Source organism: Perca fluviatilis, chromosome 10 (assembly GCF_010015445.1).
Source record: "Perca fluviatilis chromosome 10, GENO_Pfluv_1.0, whole genome shotgun sequence".
NCBI classification, from domain to species: Eukaryota; Metazoa; Chordata; class Actinopteri; order Perciformes; family Percidae; genus Perca; species Perca fluviatilis.
In genome coordinates, this window is record NC_053121.1 from 24,026,434 (window position 1) to 24,050,656 (window position 24,223).

The following is a 24,223-nucleotide window of genomic DNA, read 5'->3' on the forward strand; positions in this document are numbered from 1 at the left end:
AAGAAATATTACCTTCAAAGAAATTTCAATATCTAATACCAATTTAGAGAGAGTCTGCTATAGGGCTTTTTGTTCTATCTTATCCCTTAAAATAGATCCGAGTAGCGTAATGTCTTTTCATTTTTTGATTAATTGCGCTAACTGTACCATTTAAATATGATTTGTATTTTCAAATGTTGTGTAATGTGCAGTAATGTGTGTGTGTGTGTGTGTGTATGGTGTGTAATGTGATGTCGTATATTGTATTGTCACACGACAGATTGTAGGACCCCAAGAAGAATGGCTTTTAGCTTATGCAGAAGCTAATGGGGATCCAAATAAAACAAACGAACAAAAAACATACAAATACATATTTTCTCATTTAATCTCTGGTTAAAAGTAGAGATGGGTGTAAAACGGGTTTCATGCTTCTTGTGGTCGGAGGCTGGTGTTGCAGACGGCCACATAGTCGTTCATACTGATTACAATCAAAGCGGTCAGAGCAGCAGTCAGAGTGGCTCCAAGAACGGACTTCTTCTCTTCTGTAGCCAATCATTGCAACGCGGTGAGCTCAAGATGCGGTTGTAGAGCTTGTTCATCTCTCAAGGTGATGATCAGGCCAGTCATGGACCAAAACATAACTACCAAAACCTAATATGATGCACAAACGGAAGAGCTTTTTGTGACTATTTATGAAAAACACTATGAGCAATTTAATTTCCCATAAGTACCTCAGAATTTCTATTATGACCAATATTCCTTAAAATTGATTAGAGCGATAATGAACTGCAGACACACATACATATAACGTAGAGATATAACTTGACTGGTCAACAGCTGGGATATGTTACAAATGTTTACTGACTCAGTTTACTCTTGAAAGAGGTCTTCATGCATTGTGAGATAAGGAACACGCTTTAAGATAAGAAAGAAGAGGAGGTAGAAGCAAATATGGGTGTAGTAGCTCTTGCTGATCCAGTATACTGGCTTCCTTGCTATCATGATCCTCCAGCCCTTGTGGCTGTCCACCCAAAGCCTCAGAATTCCTTGTGTGTGGGATGTCAGGAATAGAAATTGAGGCCATTGAGAGAACAGCATAGGCCACATTTTCTGGGCTACCCTCTCCAGGACAGAAATATGTTGTGTGTGCTTGTTCAAACTTTGGATTAATTCAAGATCCCATGTAATGATGGTGATTTTTAATGGTAGAGATGCACTAATACTGTATGATCTACTGGATCTGTATTGGTATTACTACTGCCCTTATTAAACAGACTAAACATAATGTTTAGACATGACTGATCCACATGAAGTCACTAAGAGATTTTTTTTTTGGAATTCTAGTCTTTATTTGACAGATATGAGAGAGGGAGAGAGAGAGAGGGAGAGAGAGATCTCCTAAGTGACCCGGAACGTTGCGGATATGTGGCCTACACTGTAACCACTCGGCAACCAAGGCACTCCACGAAGCCACCTTTTGCAGAACAAAATATTTAAAGATTTCACGAAAATGTTAATGCATAAATGTCTCCACTTATACTTAAAAAGCCATGCATAGTTAAAGCCTCAGGTTATTTCTCACACAGAAGAATGAACCCAATCAGCTCCACGCACTGCGGCAAACTGATTTAAAATTCAAAAAGGAAAAAGACCTACCTGACAATTTTCTTAGCTCCTTTCTGGGTCATCATTTATACTGTTGTTTGTGTGACATTTACGTAAGGAGAGCTCCTGTGAAGTAAAGGTAACGTTACGACCTGGCTTCCCTGCCTTTCCTCTGTGATTCACCCTAACTGCCTTTTATGGAAGAGGAACGCCTCGGCCACCTCATGTTGAGGGGAGTCCAGCGTGCCTCTGGCTCCTGAGCCGGTTCTTGAAGTCTGTCCTCTGTCAGACATTTGGCTAATGTGTGTGTGCACTTATGTGTGTGTACATTTCACTCTGCCTTCTGCATCAAGACAAGGCAGCTCAACCTATAAATCTGAGCGCAGCATTTTACTCCTGGCTGCCCGTATTCATGACTCATTTATCATCGATGAGTGACCTCCTGGGAGAGAAGAAATTAAGTCATAGTTCTTGCCCAATCACCATTTTGACCCCATGGTTGACCCTTGCCATACTTTTCTTTGTCCCCTCTCTGAGTTATTGGCTTGTGCTCAACAGCACAGTGCTTTTCATGTCTTATTTTATTTATTTTCTGCACCACAGTAGAAATTATAATCTTTTAATTCTTGACCTGTGGGTGGAATTTAGGCCTCATCAGACTGTAAGACTCTTTATGGCCACAACAAATCCTTTGTGATCATTGTGGATTTGCTGCACCTGAAATAACAATGCACCATAAACAAGTCTTTTGTTTTCATTGATTTATTTTACATCCCCCATGCTGCAGATAGTAGTTCACATTTTGGCGCACCTTCAAGTAATTGTTTCTAGTGTGAGCATTTTATATTTTGTAAGATTTAACTGACTAGGCTCGTTCAATATCTCATTTCTGTTTAAGTGAAAGTTAAAGTTACTAACATGTCCTCTCTTTCCTTTCTCTTTTAATTTTTTTTTTTATCTCTTCCCATCTCCACCCCCCTCTGCTGCTTTCTCTAGCTTGGCGGCGATGAAAGAAGAGTAGACAGTAGGACTATCTATGTTGGTCATCGGTCATCTTCAACCAGTGAGGCTTTCATCCCACCCAAGTTCTGTGATAACAGGATTGTGTCCTCCAAGGTAAGAAACACACTCACATGCTAAGGCTCCAGTCTGGCCGTCCAAGATAAAAATTCATATTCCTCTTTGTTTGTTTCCCAGCTCCTCTGCATATTAGGTTTCACCTGCCTTCTGGCATTTTTCGTCTATTATCTAACACTTGTGATGAACTCCTGAACAGTCTTGAGCATTCCCGTATCTTCCTTTTTTTTATTTTTTATTCCTCCTCCCACTGCCTCTCCTCATGCTTGTCTTCGCTCCCAGCGGAAGGCGATTATTTGTCTGTCAGGAGAGCACTGACTGTGACAGTGAAATACATGGCTGCTATTAATGTACTGGCAGGGTGGGCAATTCGGTCATTTCCCCCTGGGCTTTGATAGACCTCACTCCCCTTCCCCCTCACCTAAATCTCACCCCTCAGTCCTGTGTCAGTGGCAGGCTCAGGCAGGATCCTGGCTGGCTGGCCATTGGATATGAAGGGGGAAAGTGAAGAGGAGAAGGAAGCGGTGTGAGAGTAAGACGGCAGTGGGATTTATAGTGGTGCAGTGGGTCCCAGTGAGGATGGGCCAATCAATTGGCTCCTGCCAGTATGTCAGGGTAAACAGCCTTTAATTACCCCGGCTGTAGTGTTTATGCTCCTCTATGCCTCTGCTCTCCATCATCCTGTTGCGTTTGCACTCCGCAATGACCAATCTCCACCTCTCCTCTCTTGCTCTAGTTGCTACTGCACCACCCTCGCTGCTGCTACCCCCCTTTTCTCATTACTTTCACTCTCTTTCTCTCTGGCAAAACGAGATGGGCCATTCTGCTGCTGCTGCACAACACTCAACACTATCCCCATGCAGACATTCCCCTTCATAAACAGTGCCTTAATGCTGATTCCCTGCGGGTGTGTGTAAGCTTGCGTGCCGTGCATGCAGGTGCATGTATTTGTGTTTTTCACCCTGGTACTTGATTGTGTGCCACCAAGTCACCAGCAGTGTATTGTTGGGCCCTCTCTTTATTGAGGTTACTTCAACCCGATGGTATCAGCAGTCATGGACACTTAAAAACAACAAAATTACAGTTAAGTGATAAGTCCCTGATAAGTTTATTGGTTCTGCATTCAAGGGTAGCCAAATGAATGAGATAAATCACTAATCTGAATCAACCTGTGGTCCCCCAAGGGCCGTCTCCCGAGGCATTACAAAGAACAGAGACTCCCAAGCTATTGAGGTTGCCTTTTCCTTTTCTCCATCCCCAACTCCGACAGAATGCACATGTGCAAGAGTCTTTGAATATTGAATGCCTCTAATCTCTCTCCCCTTGCCAAGCCTTTCTTAACCTCCCTAGGTTCTGTTGAAAAACATCATGCCTCAATGGGAAAATGATACAGAAAGGAGCAGTAAAAAGCAGTCCACAAACTGTAATACCTTATTATATACCATATTTTTTCTCTTTCATCCCACAGTATACAGTTTGGAACTTTCTACCAAAGAACCTGTTTGAGCAGTTTAGAAGAATTGCCAATTTCTACTTCCTTATCATCTTCCTGGTGCAGGTAAGGACAAGCTTGTCAGTGTGTCAACCCAAACAAAGCTAAGGGTTTGTTTATCACTGTTAAATAATGCCGTCATGGAGGCCTTAGACCTGTTTCAGAAAGCAGGTTTAGTGAAAACTTTGAGTTTAACCCTGAGATGAGGGAAACTCTGGGTTTTCCGTTTCAGAAAGGGAGGTAAATCAAACCTGAGAAAGAGGGAGAACTCCAGCCCGTTTTAGAAAGAGAGGTTACTATGGTAACGGGGTCTGTGAACCTAACCTGGTTGGGAGCAGGTTTCCTTCAATAAACCTTGAGTTTCTCTCAGTCTCCTCCCTCTGACACAGCGCTGTTTAATTTCCTCATTCATTCAATCAGTCTGTATCAGGCGCATTTTGGCTCAGTTTTGTCATCTGCATGAATAAAAAAGCAGGGTTGATTTAATAACTTTGTTAAGCAGACTATAAAGTTTTTTTTCTCGAACATGGCATGTCCATTTGTCGACAATCCCGTTGATGAGGAAGTTGTATTACTTCGCAGGGAGTTAAACATACGTCAGGAGATGATATTGAGACCCCGACTAGATGTATTTTCATTCCCAGGTAACTGCCTATTTGAGCGGTATCGTTATCTTCACAGTCTGTGAGATATGTACATAACCTTATCCATCCTCATATCACTAATGTCACCCATCGTGGACATGCTCTACCTCCGAGCAGATTCTTTGTCGCATTCCGTTTCTGGTGATGCGGAACACGTTAGTAAAGCCACTGTATGCAGAGCCGTCAGAAAAGTGTGCCTCGCTCTGAAACGTTTTTTTTTTTTAAACGTTTTTGTAGTGTTCCCTGGACACAAACCAGTGAGAGACATTAAAAAAGTTTCACAGGATTGCAGGTGAATGATGAAATAAATGATTATAAATTATAATTCTGTTAATGATGGTGCTGCAACCTCAGAATGAGATTAGTAGACCTAGGACTTTTTCGCCCGCAGGATTGCACCTAAAGGAAATAGATTATAGGTTCAATACAATTCCACCAGTTTTCAACATTAATATCATAATTGTGATTAAATATGAATACACTATTGTAACTTACGCTTTGACTCAAGCAGCAATTTTCTCCAACGCCAATTCTCGCTCTTTTACTACAGCAGCCGTGTGCTTTGTTACGAAATATATGTCCAAACTCGCTGTATGAGTATTTCCAGTTCCAGAGGGTAAAGTACGCCGACAGATTTTTTTTTTGTGGTTGTTGCCATGGTGAATTGTAGTATCATGGCTCCATTCATGCTGCCTTTTTATAGTGGTGGTGCACACGCTTAACTCTGAGTGAACCTAGTCTGAGTTGATTTGAAGTTCATGGTTAGACTCAGAGTTTGTGAAACCTCCTTCCTGAAACGATGATTGATGATCAATCTCAGTGGGTTAATGTGTCTCATCCAAATTGGCTTCAACACTTTTGTTCTGTAGACATAGAGAACACAGTGTACATCCACAGTGTGGGAAAGTGTGGCCATTTGAATGTGGGCATGGCAGGTGTGAAACCGATACTGTGTGTGTGTGTGTGTGTGTGTGTGTGTGTGTGTGTGTGTGTGTGTGTGTGTGTGTGTGTGTGTGTGTGTGTGTGTGTGTGTGTGTGTGTGTGTGTGTGTGTGTGTGTGTGTGTGTGTGTGTGTGTGTGTGTGTGTGTGGGCTGTAATACGTACTTTGAACTGCGTGGTGTGAGAGAGTTGATTGCGATATATGATCTCAACGCTAGATGGGTGAAATTCCTACACATTGGACCTTTAAAGTTGAGGAGGACAAATTATTGACATTTTTACAATTTTTTTTTTGGCGTGAAGTATTTTGTCCACCTTGACATTAAATTTGAGATGTGCTAAATTTTTTTGGAACATCTCATTGGATTTTGTTTCTAGCACTCTACTAAGAATTCCATTGTTAAGCGCAACCTCCTTCTCCTACTCAGCTCTTCAGAGTTGGGAGATCATGTGTAAACCAATTAATGAATTTTAATGAGCTATTAGTACCTGGACTCAGGAGTAGGGCTGCAACTAACGATTATTTTAATTATCGATTAATCTGTTGTTTATTTTTTCGATTAAGTGATGAATCGGATAACAAAAACAAAAAAGCATTAATTTACATAAACTCAATACATACTTACATACATACTTGTTGCTTTAGTTAATAGTTGTAACCCAAAGCAGATACAGACAAGACACACACACACACACACACACACACACACACACACACACACACACACACACACACACACACACACACACACACTTGAAGGTTATTCATTAAATTATTACCATCATTGTAGTAAGTGCAAGTTAAGTTCATTTATACAACACACACAAATATATTTGTCAACAATAACTGATATGGGACAAAGCACAGAATATATACCGTACATGACAACAGATTAAAAAATGTAATGGGCCAAAAAAGGCGAGTGAATGAAACCATGTCTTTAGTCTTGCAAACTATACCACTCCTGCTTTACTATGGTTCTTAACGAGCTAACGCTAGCTTGTCATGCTAGTCAGCTGGATAAGGAGTAAACACCAGCACCAGAAGAGCTACTGGAGGGACGTTACATTCCTAACTTCAAATCGGAACAAAAGTAGGATTCTGTTGTGACTTTACCCTGCTGTTGAACTCCCTTCCTCCTTATCAAGGACTCCAACATGTTTACGTTTTAGGTGCTGACTCGTCACCGTGGTGCGCCCGTGCCATGCCGTGTTGCTTTTGCTTATCTTGCAATTAACACATTTTCAATTTATTTAGTGTGACATGCTCCCACACCTTGGATGACTTAGGTCCTACTGATTTCTCTGCCTCCGCCGTGTGTTTCAGAACAACGTTACGGGTCTCTCCGGTCTTTCTCCGTATTTCCTCTACCCCCTCTCTGCTCTTTTTTCTTTTCTTTCGCTCCGTGCTCAACTCCAATTTTTTTTTTATCTCCATGACTGAGTGGCGTAATAGTTGCGCGACACAACGAATCGATAATGAAATTTGTTGCCAACTTTTTTAATAATCAAATTTTATCGATTTGTTGTTGCAGCCCTACTCAGGAGCATGTAGATGGTATTTTTATCTAACCTGTCGATGCGCAATTTACCTAGAATTAGGTTACAAGGTTCAAAGGATAAATCTGTATTTGAGATTATTTTATTTTAAGGTGAATTTTCTCTCGAATATCTCATATCATATCTTCCCAAAGATATCATATATTCGATTTTGGGCAAACCCAAAATAAAAGTATTTTTTGTATTGCATACCATTTTTATTGTCATTGCTTCTGTTATTCTCTGAAAAGTCAATGTTTTACTAGATATGTTTTGGTCTTATGTTGATCTCAAAATTGTGTGTGTGTGTGTTTGTTTGTGTGTGTTTGTTTGTGTTTGTGTGCGCTGCCCTTTCCTCATAAGTGGAAACTGTGAGCTGGCCAAGAGCGCTGACTAGAATTCTTTGACTGGCATCCGTATTCCCCTGCTCTGTGCTCTTAAGTGACCTCTCCTCTCTGGGATCTGGCAGTTGTTGATTTGTGTAGGAAACAAAAAAGAAAAGATTTGTTCCTTGCATCTGCACTTGCTCTTCTATCATCTATTTCTTTCTCTGTCTCTTTTTCTGATCCATGGAGATGGAAACTAACCTCTCTCCTTTTAGCAGTAACCCAAACTATGGCTGCAAACAGCCCTCTAGTGTAAACAGGTGCTGCTGTTGGGTCTGTGCTATCTACTGACTGAATGAGCCGAATGAGTGCTGGGCTCCTAGAAGCCCAGCACTGTACTAAGCTGAGAAATATCTCCTCTCGCAAAGTAACTCCATCATTCTTAAGCCAATACCAGATCAATTAGAGATTTTGTGTCCTCCAGCTTGTTTCCACCTGTATTTACAGTTGACAGCCTTTATTTTCCAGTTTGTCTGGTTTAACTCCATATGATCCTCAGCTAATGGATAAAGATGCTGGATTTTGGACAGTCAGCAGTGAGCTAATGTGTGAAATTACCGTGAGCTAATGCAGTACATTTATGTGGGAGTAACCCACCATGCATGTGCATAACTCCTACAAACACACAAGGATTATCGGTGTGTTATGTGTGCAGTGTAGGGTTTGTTTGTGTGTGTGAATGCATCCTAAGTATGTGCATGTGCTTATGCGGGTGCATGTTGATGTATGACTCAGTGGGTGTCCTGGGTATGTGACGGTGTTTACCCAAGCTGCAGCGTGGTTGGCGTTTCTCCACTAATCCAGCCTCTCTTGAGGGGCTCCTTATCCCAACCACTCAGTTTTTCCCATGCAGCCTGCTATTATATCAGAGAGAGAGAGGGTGAGCGAGAAACCGGTACACAGACTCCGTTTGCACTCTTTCACCACTCGCATCGGGCAGACGGAAATACACTTTCTCACTTTCCCTGAGAGGCTTCATGAAAATGTCATGCATCCTTCAACTCTGTCCTACCCTCCTTTTGTCTCTCCCTTTGTCATCGGATTTCTTTCCTTCTGTCGTTCTTTTTCCCTTTCTCTCATTCCACCCATCTCTCTGCAGCGCTGCACTGCTGACGTCAGCTGTACTTCTGTGCCACAAATAGACACAGGCTGATAAAAAAGCACCACTCTGCTATAAATAGCCCTGCATGTCTTTGCTTGAATTTGATCGAATGGAAATAGAGCCCGGGAGGGAGGGAGGGAGAGAGAGAGAGAGAGAGAGAGAGAGAGAGAGAGAGAGAGAGAGAGAGAGAGAGAGAGAGAGAGAGAGAGAGAGAGAGAGAGAGAGAGAGAGAGACGGAAGGGCAAAGGGGTAGAAGGACGCGAGGGCCGACGGCGCTGGCCTGGGACCCCCGGGACCTGCGGTCGGTCGCTCACTGACACATTTCCCAGCTCAGATGAAGGGCTTGGTGCAGCTTTGATATCACACAGTTCACTCCAATTGCTGGAATGTTTTGGCTTTGCATTTGGTGCAGAGGAGGAAAGGTGTTTGGCCATCTGGAAGTTTGGTCGGGATTGTTGCAAATTGTATGGCAAAAGTACAGTAGCTGAAGGTTTTTTGTAGGTTTTAGTTTTCTCAAGAGGTTGCTGTTGCAGTATTTTCAATAATGATACTATTTACGCATTAAAGGGCAGTTTTCACCCTCACCCTATTCCAAAAATTATAGCTATCTTTGACACAGTAATGTCTGAGAAGCTTGTCAAGTCTGATTTCATATTTATTTTAGTGTGAGATGAAAGATTTTTTTTTTTTATCATTTATGAACTGATATTAAAAATGACACCACCATCATTTATCTCTTTTTATAGTCCTCTATTAAACATTTACCATTCAAATTGTCATAGAAGTCCCAAACGTAAATCAAAATCAAACTACATCACGCTGAAAGTTTGCATTCTCTCTGTACTGTGGTCACCCTTTGTCAGGTTTGGCCATCTGGCTGCTGCATTGGAGGGACATCCTGTCCTCAGTCCTTTTTTAAAAAAAAATGTTATTTCTGTGATCAGCCAACCTTCAATCCAGTCATGTGAATAGGCAAAAACACTGCGCTCTATCATCTTCTTCCAGTGTTTATCACATCCGTGGGAAGTGTTCTCCTCTAAGGATCTGGTCATGTCAAACAGTGAAGGGCTAACGCGACCGGGGTAAAGCGAGATTTTCTCAAGGCATCCAATAATCCACTAGCTACACAGCCTATAGAAATGCGCAAGGTGTAATGAGTCTTTAACACAAAGACAAATATAACATCCTTATGTACACACACCGCTCTTTTGAAGCAATGAGCTCTCTCACCTCTGGCTGTCTACACCTGAGGCTACTGCGGCAGAATCATTACTTTCGCTCTGTCTCACTGGAATCGCCAACCACTACAAATATAATGCAAACTCTCCTCTGAATCTGCACTCCTGCAAATGGTCGATGTGCTCTAGTCCATCTCTTCCTTGTAATTGATTTATCCTCCAGTTAATTGTAATCACAGTTGTGTGTGTGTGTGTGTGTGTGTGTGTGTGTGTGTGTGTGTGTGTGTGTGTGTGTGTGTGTGTGTGTGTGTGTGTGTGTGTGTGTGTGTGTGTGTGTGTGTGTGTGTGTGTGTGTGTGTGAGCAGCAGTTTTTTTTCTCATTCTCAGTCCACGCACAGGTGAGTGAAACACCAGAGACTGCTGCTTGAGCGGATGTCTATTTGACAGCTTGTAATGCTCCTCGGTCAGAATACCAACAAGCTGGATGTGTCGTGTTTGTGCGTGCTGAAATAAGTACACCGGCTCAGGGGGAGACCAGCCTGCACTCTGCAGGATCAGAAATACCAGGGTAAATCCATCTTATGATGGTTTTAAGGAACACACAAACACACAAGACCATTTGTCTACTGGGGGCTTTAGCTGGGAGCCTTGGTCAAGTGCTGCTCCTAAACTGGTTGTTTGGGATTACCTGAACACTGGTCTCACACATAAAAATGAAACCCATATGCACATACCGTATCCCTAGATTCCCTCACGCACAGCTCGGGCAGGTAAGGTGAGTCCAACAAAGCTTTGTGTTGGCCTTCTTTCATGCCTTGGCAGAGACACAGAAGAGTTGGCATGCCTGCAGATTAAGCACTCTGCTCCTGGCCCACTTGATTAAAAGTTCTGTGGTCCAGAACCTCCATCGCTCCCTTCCAAAATGTAAATGTCTCCCCAGTGTTTCACACTGATGAACAGATTTGAGGAACAGTAGAATCGCCTCACAGAAACCGACTACACCCTGCATTTAGAGGGCTTGCCCCCCCCATCTTCTATATCATTACCACACACTTCTCCCTCTGTAACTACAAACAGATGTGCTGCAGTGAGGCTTTGTAGTAGGGCTGGGCGATATGGAGTAAATCAGATATCACGATATTCTTGACCAAATACCTCGATATCGATATTGTGGCGATATTCTAGGGTTGAAAATCTGTGCTTTAACAAAATATCTTCACACTTAGATTTTAGATAAATAATCATCAGTAATGTGGACATAATGTCTAAATGGGGAAAAGGCAAATAATAGAACAGCTAGAACAGTCTGGTAAGTTCAGAAGAGTACATCACTTTACTGTAATGCAGTCTTTAAAACCAGGAAAAGACAACACTTATGTCATATCACGATATTACGATATCCAAAATCTAAGACGATATCTAGTCTCATATCACGATATCGATATAATATCGATATATTGCCCAGCCCTACTTTGTAGTATAGTATTGAATGCATAGCTTTTCAGTTTGAAGGTCACATGTTTACTGTTTAGTATTAACGTCACATTTTTCTGAAGTGAAATTGTTTTTTCCCCCCAATAGGTAATAGTGGACACCCCCACCAGCCCAGTCACCAGTGGCCTACCCTTATTTTTTGTGATTACAGTAACCGCTATCAAGCAGGTAAGACACTGTCTAATGAGGCTTATGAATGTTGTTGTGATATGTATTGACATTTCCTTATTTCCTCATATTGGACCTCATTGTATTATACCCTTCTTCCCTCTCCATATAACATAATAAGTCCCCTTGCCTTCATAACTCCCTTGCTGTGAGTTTTGTATAAAGTACGTGACTAATGCTCTCTTGGGTTTTGTATTAATGTGTTCCGCTGGTGAATTCTGATTGGGGAGAAGACAAAATAGGCTCTTGGGAGAGGGAGAGAGAGGGAGAGAGAGAGACAGAGAGAATTACAAAGATACATATCAAGGGAGGGTCTATTTCGTTAACTCTGTTGCTTCCATGTCCCAGCTTTAGATGTATTGTTCTAGGATTGGCTTTTTAAGTTAGTGTACTGCTGAGGCTTTGAAATGCACAATAGTGGGTGGGCTTCCTTCCGAATATATATGGGACGCACTGATAGCGCTGAGGCCCCCTTCAGCCAGGCTTTGAAGTGGGACACCAAGACGGTCTGCCCGACTCTATTAGTCAGGCTTAGGTGAACTGTATAGTTCAACTGACCATCCGTGGAATGCCTCCCCTCCCTGTCTCCCCCTTTTCATCCACCTGGCATCATTTCTCTGCATCACTCAACCAGACACGCTCTCCTCCTGTCACCTTTCCCGATAATCCCGCTTTTTGGCTCGAGCTCTGCCTTGGCACACACTTTGGTTTCCCTCTCTACCCTCTGCTTCTCTGCACCATCTCCTCTATCTCCATCACTATCTTAAAATACTTATGAAGTCCACACTTCGCTTTATGACTTATGCTGCTGCAGCCCCAGGAATGATTTTGTTTTTACTCGACTCAGTATTATTTCATGGCATACTGTTCCAATGCACTGCTGGACAATCACTATCCCATTCTGCTGCTGCAGGCACTCTTTTTCACATAATGATGAAATACTAAATGTAAAGATTATATTTGTATGCACAGACATTCCTTTGTGTCTTACACTCTTCCGTTTTGATTAGTGAAAGGGCCTGTCAAACCTTAACTGTGTGTCAGTATGTACTGATGTCAATGCCCTGTCCATCAGAGACAGGATGTTGTACTTTTTGTTTTTGTTGCTGTTGTTGTACTGTTGTAAGCAAATAACCCAGTTCTGATTTTGATATGTTGCCGTAGGGCTATGAGGACTGGCTACGGCACAAGGCTGACAATGAGGTGAATAAGTACCCAGTGACCGTGCTGGAACAAGGCCGGAAGATACGGAAGGAGAGTGAGAAGATCAAGGTACCTTTCAGCAGCAACATCCACTGGATAAATATTTCCTTAGAGACATGACCAGGAAGAATCTGCTGGCAGCTTGGAAGCAGTTTTGTATACATGCACAGAGGAGAACATGCTTTGTATGCTGAACTGATTAGATGTTCAAACATGGGTGTGATGGTAATTCATGTAGCCAGGGTGGTGTTTGCAGGTTATTTCTCCAAATGCATCTGTTTGCTCACACAGTATTTCTAAACATTTATGAGTGTTCAAACGTTTAAACATGCGTTAAACAGTATTTTCCAATATGGAAGGTGAACCAAATGACTACTGGTTATGTTAAAGGGCCGCTAGTACTGCTGACACCACTGAGAATTAACATTAAGCTGTCAAAACCAAAACATTGTTGCTTTGTATAAAACTTTGTACAGCTGCTCCATGCACAGGAGCTCACACACGTTCACTGTAGGCTACCTCCTAGTGCTAAATGGACTACAGCTAAAATAAACATTTAGCAAGCCAAAGAGCCAGAGTTGTTTGTTAGTAGTTGGCAGACCTTACCAAAACTAAAAGGAGAGTATTGACCAATGGTCAGAATCTGCAGAAATGCACATGTTGTTCGGCCCCTGGTTAGCTCATCTGGTAGAGTGGGGGCCCATATATAGAGGTTTACTCCTTGATGCAGCGGCCACAGGTTCGACTCCGACCTGCAGCCCTTTGCTGCATGTCATTTCCCTTCTCTCTCCCCTTTCAAGTCTAAGCTGTCCTATACAAATAAAGGCCTAAAATGCCCCAAAAATAATCTTTAAAAAAAAAGAAGAAGAAATGCACATGTTGCTCAGTCATGCTATACAGTATATTAAAGTAGTAATTTGCTTGCTAACAAATTAGCCACAACAACTTGAAAGAAAATTGAATGCCATGTTAGTTTATTTTGGAGTCCTTCTGCTCCCTAGTGATACAAATGCTTCAAGCTGTGATTGTTTAAACTTCTGTCACTCAACCTGTTGGAAATCCTACTGATCTGGTGCAGAAAAGGAAAGAGAACTCAAACTGTGGTGTTTGGTTGTGTTTCTGTGATCAGGTTGGAGATGTTGTTGAGGTGGAGGAAGATGAGACCTTTCCCTGTGATTTAATACTGCTGCAGTCTAGCCGAGATGACGACACATGTTTCGTTACCACCGCAAGTCTGGATGGAGAGTCCAACCATAAGGTGAGATGAGCTGCTCTGCTTTCCCCTTTTTTCATGACAGAATGGTTAGGTTGTAATTTTTGTAAGTACAAATTAGTTTTGCATCAAAATGTTAGCTTTGAAGAATAAACTCTAAACTTGTTGTTTTTAATAAATGTGACTCTTATTAGGATTAGAAGGGAAGTGGGTATAAGATATATATCTTCTGTTATTCTTTTTTTATATAATTAATAGGAATTTTACTCAATCAGTTCTTCTCAAATATATTGAAGTTGTATTTATGACCCTTGCTTTGAAGAAGTTTCTCTCATGTGTAGTTCCTCCAAAAATGTGTTTTATGCCTCTTTTCTTTTTTGCTGTGTGAGTCACAATATCTGGGTAACTTTTGTCTTCCTATTTTCCTGTGAATGAGGGGTTTGACCTGAGCCAGTCAAGGCTCACACTTTTGTCTCTCTCTTGCCTCTTCCACTTGTCCAGACACACTACACAGTGCCAGACACGGAGAAGGATCTGGAATCTCTCAACGCTACCATTGAGTGTGAACAGCCACAGCCTGACCTTTACAAGTAGGCACTCATCATGTGTTCCCAACAGATTTACACCACGAGCATGTGTTGCCTGTGGTTTGTTGGGAAATGGATTAACTCAATGTTACTTGAAACTGTTCTGAATGACTCTAATAATAACATACATATTGTTAAGTGGAGAGGTTTTGGCAAGCCATAGTGTACTTTTGTTTGTTTCCTATTAGGATTGGTGATCGTGGGTCTGGTATCTCCAGTAATCTTTGCTCTGCCCAGCACGGAGTTTATTCCTATTCACTTGTAGGAATATCAGCTCATTCAACAGACAGCCTTTGGCTCCCCCTTGGGCTAAAGAGTAGGATTATTGTCATTTAGCCAGACATCAGAATGGTGTTCGAGAAGTGCTAGCGCTAAGTACGCCATGGCGCCAAATGCTTGCTATTCAGAGTCAATAAAACTAACAGCATGCTACTTGCTAACCACCATTAATTTGCTGGCTCCCAAGCCTTTCCTATGTACTGGCCATGGTCAGTACTTCCAGTTTTGTAAAGTAAATGAACTGAGCATGGATTTGGATTCCTCAAGATTGAATAATATATGCAAAACAAATATCATGTACTTTTTTACAAACAACTTCAGCTTCTGAGTGAGTTTGTCATTTTGTTCCAGGTTTGTCGGCCGTATGCACATCTACAAAAATGAACAGGAGACTGCAGTGAGGTGAGAGCACTCATGCACAACCATCTCAGCCCACTTTAAGTGAGAGCTAAATCAAAACACAGTTTCTTAAGCACTCATTTGTTTTCCTTTGCATCACCGACAACTCATTATTCCATTGATCCTTTATTGCAGACAAACATTAAAATTAAAACAGGCTGGCATGGCTTCAGCCACTGTTAAAGCACTCTCACAGGCATTTATCATTGACTGCTTTGTAATGATCATATAAACAAATGCCAATGTCCTTCTCAAGAACACTGGAACCTGTGTAAGCACAGACTGCAGTCATACTGTGTATTGTCACTGCGCATTTTAGAGTGGATGCCAGCTTGCCTGCCAGGTTTCCATTTAGAGAATAGTGTGTGGATTGCACAGCTTCTGTATGACTCAACTGTTTGATCTACTGATGTGATTGTGCAGGTCTTTGGGCCCAGAAAACCTCCTGCTGAAAGGGGCAACTTTAAAGAACACTCAGAAAATCTGTGGTGAGTCAAATGATATTGATTTTATTACAATAACTTACATAAGTGCAGATAGCTCACTATCTAAAATAAACTAATTCTTCTTCTTCTTCTTCTTCTTCTTCTTCTTCTTCTTCTTCTTCTTCTTCTTCTCCTTCTCCTCCTCCTCCTCCTCCTCCTCCTCCTCTTCCTCTTCCTCTTCCTCTTCCTCTTCCTCTTCCTCCTCCTCCTCCTGTTCTTTCTCAAGGTGTTGCAGTTTATACTGGCATGGAGACAAAGATGGCTCTCAACTATCAGGGCAAGTCTCAGAAACGCTCTGCTGTGGAGAAGTAAGTTTTTAGAGGAAATGATGTCCACAAGTTAAAAACATGATACCTTTGGGACTGATTCATTTGATTTCTTATATTTTTCAGGTCTATCAATGCCTTCCTTCTGGTTTACCTTTGCATATTGGTGAGCAAGGCCCTAGTGTGCACTACTCTTAAGTATGTGTGGCAAAGCAAGCCCGGGCAGGATGAGCCTTGGTACAACGAGAAAACCCAGAGAGAGAAGGACACCAATCTGGTGAGTGCATATTTTAGCAGCCCGCCTATCTTTGTTGTCAAAGCAATGAACTGTGAGTTAAGTATCTGATAGGCACCACAAACCAAGCCATACAGGAATTACCACTGCTGGGAGAAGAACAGCTATTAGGTCTTGATAGCATTGTATTAGTACACTGTATTATGTGTATTGCAAACATTACTGCACCTAGAAGACCTGTGTTCATGCGGTAAATACTTACCCTGTGGATGTGAAATCACAGTTCCATTGTATTTAAGTGTTTTACAAGCCCTAGCCTCTTCTGATCCACACTAATAAAACTCCTCTTAGCAAAATGGCCCATGCAGACCTTATTGTGACATGGTCCATTTAATTGGCTGATTACCGTGTGCCCTAACCTTCAATGAACTGTGAACATTGTGATACAACCTGGTGATTTTCATCACATCTTTATATTCGTTGTTGCGATAATCCAGGACTACTGGTCTCAATTTAAGTCAAGGTAGTCAAGATAAGATAAATATTTAGAAAAAAACTCCAACTTGAGTTTGAGTTGCTCCTCTCAGGGCGACGCTATAGAATAAAAAGATTGATAAGGGTTCTTTATCCTAAATGCAATTAGTGTGGTCAACAAACTACAGTAGACTTAAATATGAGAGTGGCTGTACACCATGGGTATGGATGCAATCACTGTTGTACAATTGAGAGATATTTGTTCTATTAAATATGATGTTTTTGTCTTGGTGGCATGTTTTGTGATTGTGTGGCATGTTGTTACAATATATTCCTGGGTGAGAGACAAGACAATTTTCCTGCTTAGGCTGGTCAATACATTTTATTCTATTCTTCTCGACTAAATATCTACCTGTGTTCTCATTTTTTTCCCAACAGTACCTAAAGATGTTCACTGACTTCCTGTCCTTCATGGTGCTCTTCAACTTCATCATTCCGGTGTCCATGTATGTGACGGTTGAGATGCAGAAGTTTTTGGGATCCTTTTTCATCACATGGGACAAGGACTTCTTTGACCCTGAAATCAAGGAGGGGGCACTGGTCAACACTTCAGACCTCAATGAGGAACTGGGACAGGTGAGGCCGACGGTCAAAATCAAATGAAACAACTTGTTTCATTTGCACAAACAACAACAACACAAATCTTGCGTGTTATTGAAAACCTGTAGTTCTTTAATTAATCCTTCCAGTCACTGAAAAGTCTTTCAAAATGACAGAATAGAACAAAATGTCCTGGAACATTGATTGAACCTGTAAAAGTTGTTAAATGGCCACTCCACCCATTATTCAAGTTTCAAGGTCTTTATCGTCATGTGCACAACAATTACAAAGAAGCAGTCCTTTGCAATGGACATCTTAGAGCTCAGGCTCCCTCCAACAAAGAAAATCACAAATGGAAAAATGGAAATCTAAGTCATAAAATACTGCTAAAAGTTAAAATATAGGGATAAAATATAACTTTTATGAAATTATAAAATAAAATATTTGTGGAAGACTGAAGAATGAAAAAACTAATGTAAACAGGGATGTAGTATGTATATGCATACTAAAGTTATACACAGAGATGTAAACAGGTGTAAAACAGTAAGTAAAGTATATAAAAGTAAACTGAAAATAAGTGATTAGCTCAAGAGTCTGTGGAAACTGCTGCATAATGTCTTCTGCGGCTCTAGAAAGCTGAGTGTGTAACCCTGACGATATTGTCAATTTTTATCAATTTCTTTTTTTAAGTAAATCTTTTTCTGAACAGTAAATATGCAGTGGCCATGAATAATGTGCATGTATTGAACAACAGCTAGCACTATACAGTTCAGTGCTTTGGAAAAGCTCAAAAGAAGATGTGATACACAAAAGTGGCAAACACCTACTAAGTGTGTAGATAGAACACAACCACTGCCACACTTTATGCCAATATTTAAAATATATTTTTACACATACAGTAAATCACTCAAATCAAATACATTAAAAGTCAGCATTTAGTGCTACAAAATAATGATTGACTTTCCCTGATTCAGGAAAAATGTTTGTTATGTTATACTGCTTGTACTGTAGCTCTCAATCACTCTCACAAATATATCTTTCTTTCTATTTAAATACTTGAAAAAAAATTACAGATGAGACCAAGGTAAGATCGAGTCCCTTAAAATGTAGTCTCCAGACTGATCTGTATATTGCTTCTGTAAAATATGAGCTTTTTTTTTTATGGCACTTCTAACTTAAACAGTGCTGCCATAGATCAGTCACACTTGGTTTGCCAGATGAATACTTCAATTAAAGGTGATGCTTTGTTAAACTGATTAATGCAGTGAAATTCTTTCTGGGAGTAATTGCTTAATCATATTGTTGGAATCTGTAAAATGGGTTTTGGAGGAGTCTGTCATGTATTTTTTTTTTTTTTAGATGCACCGATTACAACTTTCTAGGCCGTTTCCGATTTTCTTTGAGTTAGGCCAGCCGATACCGATTTTATCCGATTTAATTTTCTCTTAAGAAAAAGAGACTGTGTGCTGTCGCGTCCGTGTGTGCGTGCGTCCTTGAGAACTGTAACTCGTATAACCTATGTTGTCATTTAATTGTAGCATTGACCGGCATGAAATCGGCATATGTCAGACTGACCTGCCGGTCGCCGGTCATGGCCGAGCACGTGAAAACCGGCCAATTCTGGTCACCGGCCGGTCTATCGGTGCATCTCTAATTTTTTTTTATCACATTGCCTGCAGGTGGAGTATGTCTTTACAGACAAGACGGGCACCCTCACTCAGAACAACATGGAGTTCATAGAGTGCTGCATTGACGGCTTTCAGTACAAGTACCGGGACGCAAACTCAGAGTTGGACGGATTCTGTGTCACAGATGGACCTGTGAACAAAGTGCAGCAGAAAGCTGGCAGGGTAGGTGTTGTGGTGTCCCTCCATCTGTTGTAAAAGTCACACATTTTGCAACATATGGCCAGTACATAGCTTGCTGCTCAGAAAGACCCTGCATAGGTCACCCACGTATCGCTCCTTCACATGTCAGCATAAGCCTCAACATGGAGGAGGAGCAAAGTGCGCCTGATAACACTTTACAGACGGTTGCACTTCAACAAGCATGTTGATAAGAAGTCAATTTAGACAAATGGAGTTAAATTCAGGGCTTTATCTAAACTCCAGCTACTGTATATGGCTCCATGTGTGGCTGTAAATTAATATATTTTTAGTTTATAGTTCATGGAAAATTGTTTCACTGCTCATGTTCGTGTTGTGTTATTAGGAGAGGGAAGAGCTGTTTCTGCGTGCCCTGTGTCTGTGCCACACAGTCCAGGTGAAGGAGTCTACTGAGCAGAGCCAAGGGGACGGACTGATAGACCAGGTGGATGGCTTCGGGGTGGATGGAGAGGTGCCTCATCCACCGCAGGAGCAGAGAGGCTTTATTGCCTCCTCCCCTGATGAGGTTGCTCTGGTCAAGGGTGCCATGAGGTAAGAGATGGGCTGTTATGATTCAATGAGCTGAGCTGACGTAGCAAAGAGCAAGCACGGCGTTTGAATATGAATATCACAGAATCTATTTTGAAAATCCTACATGGTATACATCTCATTACAACATGAATTCTTTCATATAGCACATGAGTACATAAGTGGCTCATTTGTGGGGTTTTGTCTCTATCTGCAGGTATGGCTTCACATTTCTGGGTCTCGAAAGTAAAACCATGAAAATTCTCACCAGGAACAATGATGTTGAAATGTAAGTCAGTAATTTTCACAGACAGAGATTTTTAGTTTTCATTCATATATTTTTCTATTTGCATTCGCACTACAGCTTTTTTATTTAATTTCCATTTTGTACTTCCAAAAGGTATGAACTGCTTCACGTGTTGAACTTTGACCCAGTGAGAAGGCGAATGAGTGTAATCGTCAGATCCAAATCAGGTGACCTTGAGCTACTGTCAAGTTTATTGCATTGACCGTGATTTACAGTAGTGTTGGCCCTCAGCCCTCACCAAGCTTTGTGTTTGTTTGTGTCCAGGTGATACGTTGCTCTTCTGTAAGGGAGCGGACTCTTCCATCTTTCCTCGAGTCAGACAGGAGGAGGTTGAACGGATACGCATGAATGTGGAGCGTAATGCAACAGTGGGTGACATAAACAAATTGCCTCTCCAAATCCAGTAGTTTCTGTAATGTTTGAAAATGTTTGTGTGATTTTAGGGTTGGACATGTTTTAATATGATATTACAATGATTACATTATTTGTGTTTTCTTCTTCTTACATTGGGTGCTGTGTGTTTCACTGTTTAGGAGGGCTACCGGACGCTATGTGTGGCCTACAAATATCTCAGTGCAGAAGAGTACGCCCAGGCAGATGCAGGATTGAGGGAAGCTAGACTGGCTCTGCAGGACAGAGAGGAGAAGCTCATTACTGTTTACAACCAAGTGGAGACTGGCATGAGTCTAATAGGAGCTACTGCTGTAGAAGATCGGTGGGTGCTGATCAACCTGCTGATGTTTAAAGTTAACAAATGTCTTGCATTTTGTTATCTTGTTATCTTTGTTATTATCGCTGCTGTTGTCCTCCCTCTCCGCTCCCTCTTATTAAAGATAAGTACCAAGATTTTTAAGGGGCCCTTAATCTCAGAATACACCTACAATTTATAGGAGAGGCCAAAAGTTAGCAGATGCCACCAATAGACATGTCATAAACATCCTGTTCTTTTTATGCAACCTCAGTACTTCCTTTACAGTAGCATCCTTACAGCACACTTGTTCTGCCTCATGCTCTTTGCCATAGGTCACCAGATTCCTCGTAGTGTTTTGTCAGGTTTGAAGTGGCTTGTCTTATCTAATTTTACAGCCAAAAGCCTTACCTTTTTTCCCCATAGATCTTTCAAATGTAAGCTCTCACTGCCATCTTGTGGTTGACATTGGGTACTGTTCCACAATCCAAGATTATTGTTTTATAATTGCTATTGCATTAGGATGCATCCATGTATTTTTATCTGAAATATGTTTATAATAAATACATTTTCTAATGTAATTATTGTTTTCTCAAATTATTGGAGTAAAATGATCTGGATATCAAAAGATACTTCCTTTATTAGACTAGTGCTCTTTGAGAACTAATGTTGATGTCAGAATAGTGGTATTGTTCGTACTAATGTGTATGTCACACTTTTCACACACATTTCCCACAGTCCCATCTGATATCTGTCTGAGCAAAGACAGTCTTATCCTCATTTAAGTTCATTTGCAGGAGAAAAACTGCAGCTTTGTTCCGTTTTTTGTTTTACAAAGCGGTCTCCCTTTGCTTTAATACACTAGATCTCCTGTGAAATTTAAACCTGGTGTGGCTTTGTTTAGCTGGTGACATTTTAATTTTAATTTCTAGTGATAGTATTACCATCTTAGAGTTAGTGTGATTATCTTTCACTTGTGTCATAACTTAATTTGTTGTTCTTATCCCCCAGGCTTCAAGAGGAGGCAGCAGAGACCATGGAGGCTCTGCAGGGTGCAGGCATTAAAGTTTGGGTCCTAACGGGGGACAAGATGGAGACGGCAAAGTCCACCTGTTACGCTTGTAGGTTGTTCCAGAGAAATACAGAGCTGTTGGAGCTGACGGTGCGTACTTTGGAGGATGGAGGGAGGAAGCGGGAGGACCGACTGCATGAGCTCTTGCTTGAATACCACAAGAAAGCTGTACAGGATGCACCACCGGTAAAGGCTGGCGTCACCAGGTTGGTACCTTCATGATCTGAATAGAGGTTATGTGATACTTTGCTCTTGTACTAGGGTGATCATTTAACCAAACTGAATCGTATTGATGATTAAACTTGAACCCATTTCCCTGTTCTGTTTTGTAGGACCTGGTCTTCAGCAACCCAGGACTATGGTTTCATCATAGATGGAGCCACTCTATCGATGGTGCTCAACTCCTCCTCTGAATCCAACTCGAGTCGCTACAAGAACCTGTTCCTGCAGATATGTCAAAACTGCGCATCTGTGCTCTGCTGCCGCATGGCTCCTCTACAAAAGGCACAGGTCAGAACAATCAGTTAAAATGTTGTGAAATATTTTTTTCATTAAAGAATTAATATAATGGTTTTCACAACACTTTGTCGGTTTACCCTCTGCCTTGCTCCATCTTTAGATAGTTAAAATGGTGAAGAATTCTAAAGGCAGCCCTATCACCCTTTCCATTGGAGATGGTGCCAATGATGTCAGCATGATTTTGGAAGCTCACGTTGGCATTGGTAAGAAATTGTTTTGCTGAAGCTGACTAACAGATCTCTAACTACCGTCCCAACTGGAGGAAAGGGTAACCTGTTGATGATGGTAGTGTGTGATATTCGTTCTTGTCGTTTCAGGTATTAAGGGTAAAGAGGGTCGGCAGGCAGTGAGGAACAGTGATTATGCCATCCCCAAACTCAAGCACCTCAAGAAACTTTTGTTGGCTCACGGGCATCTCTACTATGTTCGCATTGCACACCTGGTGCAATATTTCTTTTACAAGGTGGGAGGAACAGACAGCACATTGACTTCATGTCATTCTTTAGGCTAACAACTTGTTTTGGATAGCCTGTATTTCCCAAAAAAAAACACACGCTAACTTGATTTGACGATTATGGGGTGGGACAGATTTAACAATCCTCAATCCTCTTAACAAATTAAACAGTTTTTTTTTTTTTTTAGATTCAACTCAAGTTAATTTATTGAGTTTTTTTTACCTACATTACAAGCACATGGAAACTTATGAATGCATTTGATGTTGTTTTTGTCTATTAGTGTGAGCATTTTCTTTTTCTCTCTTTGCCTGCAGAACCTTTGCTTCATCTTACCTCAGTTTTTGTACCAGTTCTTCTGTGGCTATTCCCAGCAAGTGAGTATGTATTGAGGCCCTTTAAGGTTCAAAAATGGTCTGAACATGAAAGGAGGCAGTATCCCTTGAATCCACACCTCCTTGTCCTCCTGAATGCCGGACTCTTTCCCTCCGATTGCCCCTCCCTCACTGCACCCTGGGATGTTTGGACTTTGATTGATATGTTAGGCTACATACTGTAGCACTGTTAAAATAGGACATGTGTCATGTGCTGCCACCATGGTTCATTGTATGTTGATATTATTCAATTGTGTGTGTATGTGTGTGTGTTGTGACACTGCTAAAATACACTGGCTAAATAATACATTATAGAAATTCAGGTTTGGATTAGATGACCTGATTACAGTTTGGAGCACATTGATGAATTCACTTTTCTTATTAATGAGACCTAAGTGTATTTTATCAATGTGTTATGGTACTGTGTTCATTTAAAAGCAGCTCCTGACATGTTCATTAATACAGATATTTTTTTACTTTTTAAGATTATTGATTATGTTTTGGTATTTTTATGTGTGAGAGGTGAGTGTGAATATTTAACTGTCCATCATGCCACATGGCCCCTGACATGGATCTTCCATAAGTACATGAAAGATGTATACAAGCTTGCTTATATGACACACTGTATGTGTAAGTATGATGGTGTGTATGAGTTTTTTCCTTCCATGATATTAACCCCTGGACCCCCTCCCCCCCGCCCTCCCCCCCGCCCTCCCCAATCCTCCCCAATCCTCCCCAGCCCCTGTATGATGCGGCCTATCTGACGATGTACAACATCTGCTTCACCTCTATGCCCATCCTGGCTTACAGTCTCTTGGAGCAGCACATCTGCATGGAGGTTCTGCTGGACAATTCTACCCTCTACAGGTAAACCTGGGAACCTTCACTTATCTGCAGTTCAATTGCTTCCTTAAAGTAAAAAGGAGTACTATTCATATAAAATGGATATGTTTTTAGATCTAAGGTCACTTTTTTGAATGGCCAGTTATTATTTTGGTCTTTAAGTTAAAAGAAATAATAAAAGATGAAATGTAAAAATGTAAAACAGTATGTCACAGAATAAAGACAAAAAG

General features: G+C 41.2%; 1 protein-coding gene across 9 annotated transcripts in view; it reads left to right on the forward strand.

Annotated features, from left to right (window-relative positions):
• The window catches only part of atp11c (ATPase phospholipid transporting 11C), a 49,870-nt gene that overhangs the window by 20,027 nt on the left and 5,620 nt on the right, over positions 1-24,223 (forward strand). For all 9 annotated transcript variants that reach the window (XM_039812611.1, XM_039812607.1, XM_039812608.1 and 6 more), the window contains exons 2-24: positions 2,581-2,700; positions 4,130-4,219; positions 11,524-11,604; positions 12,769-12,876; positions 13,937-14,065; positions 14,522-14,610; positions 15,238-15,288; positions 15,709-15,773; positions 15,997-16,078; positions 16,163-16,313; positions 17,184-17,381; positions 19,025-19,195; positions 19,557-19,762; positions 19,956-20,027; positions 20,139-20,212; positions 20,310-20,413; positions 20,579-20,760; positions 21,745-22,011; positions 22,138-22,315; positions 22,425-22,527; positions 22,642-22,787; positions 23,094-23,153; positions 23,890-24,017. In XM_039812611.1, coding sequence (XP_039668545.1) covers positions 2,581-2,700; positions 4,130-4,219; positions 11,524-11,604; positions 12,769-12,876; positions 13,937-14,065; positions 14,522-14,610; positions 15,238-15,288; positions 15,709-15,773; positions 15,997-16,078; positions 16,163-16,313; positions 17,184-17,381; positions 19,025-19,195; positions 19,557-19,762; positions 19,956-20,027; positions 20,139-20,212; positions 20,310-20,413; positions 20,579-20,760; positions 21,745-22,011; positions 22,138-22,315; positions 22,425-22,527; positions 22,642-22,787; positions 23,094-23,153; positions 23,890-24,017 — 2,855 coding nt within the window. The remainder of the gene's footprint in view (positions 1-2,580; positions 2,701-4,129; positions 4,220-11,523; positions 11,605-12,768; positions 12,877-13,936; positions 14,066-14,521; positions 14,611-15,237; positions 15,289-15,708; positions 15,774-15,996; positions 16,079-16,162; positions 16,314-17,183; positions 17,382-19,024; positions 19,196-19,556; positions 19,763-19,955; positions 20,028-20,138; positions 20,213-20,309; positions 20,414-20,578; positions 20,761-21,744; positions 22,012-22,137; positions 22,316-22,424; positions 22,528-22,641; positions 22,788-23,093; positions 23,154-23,889; positions 24,018-24,223) is intronic.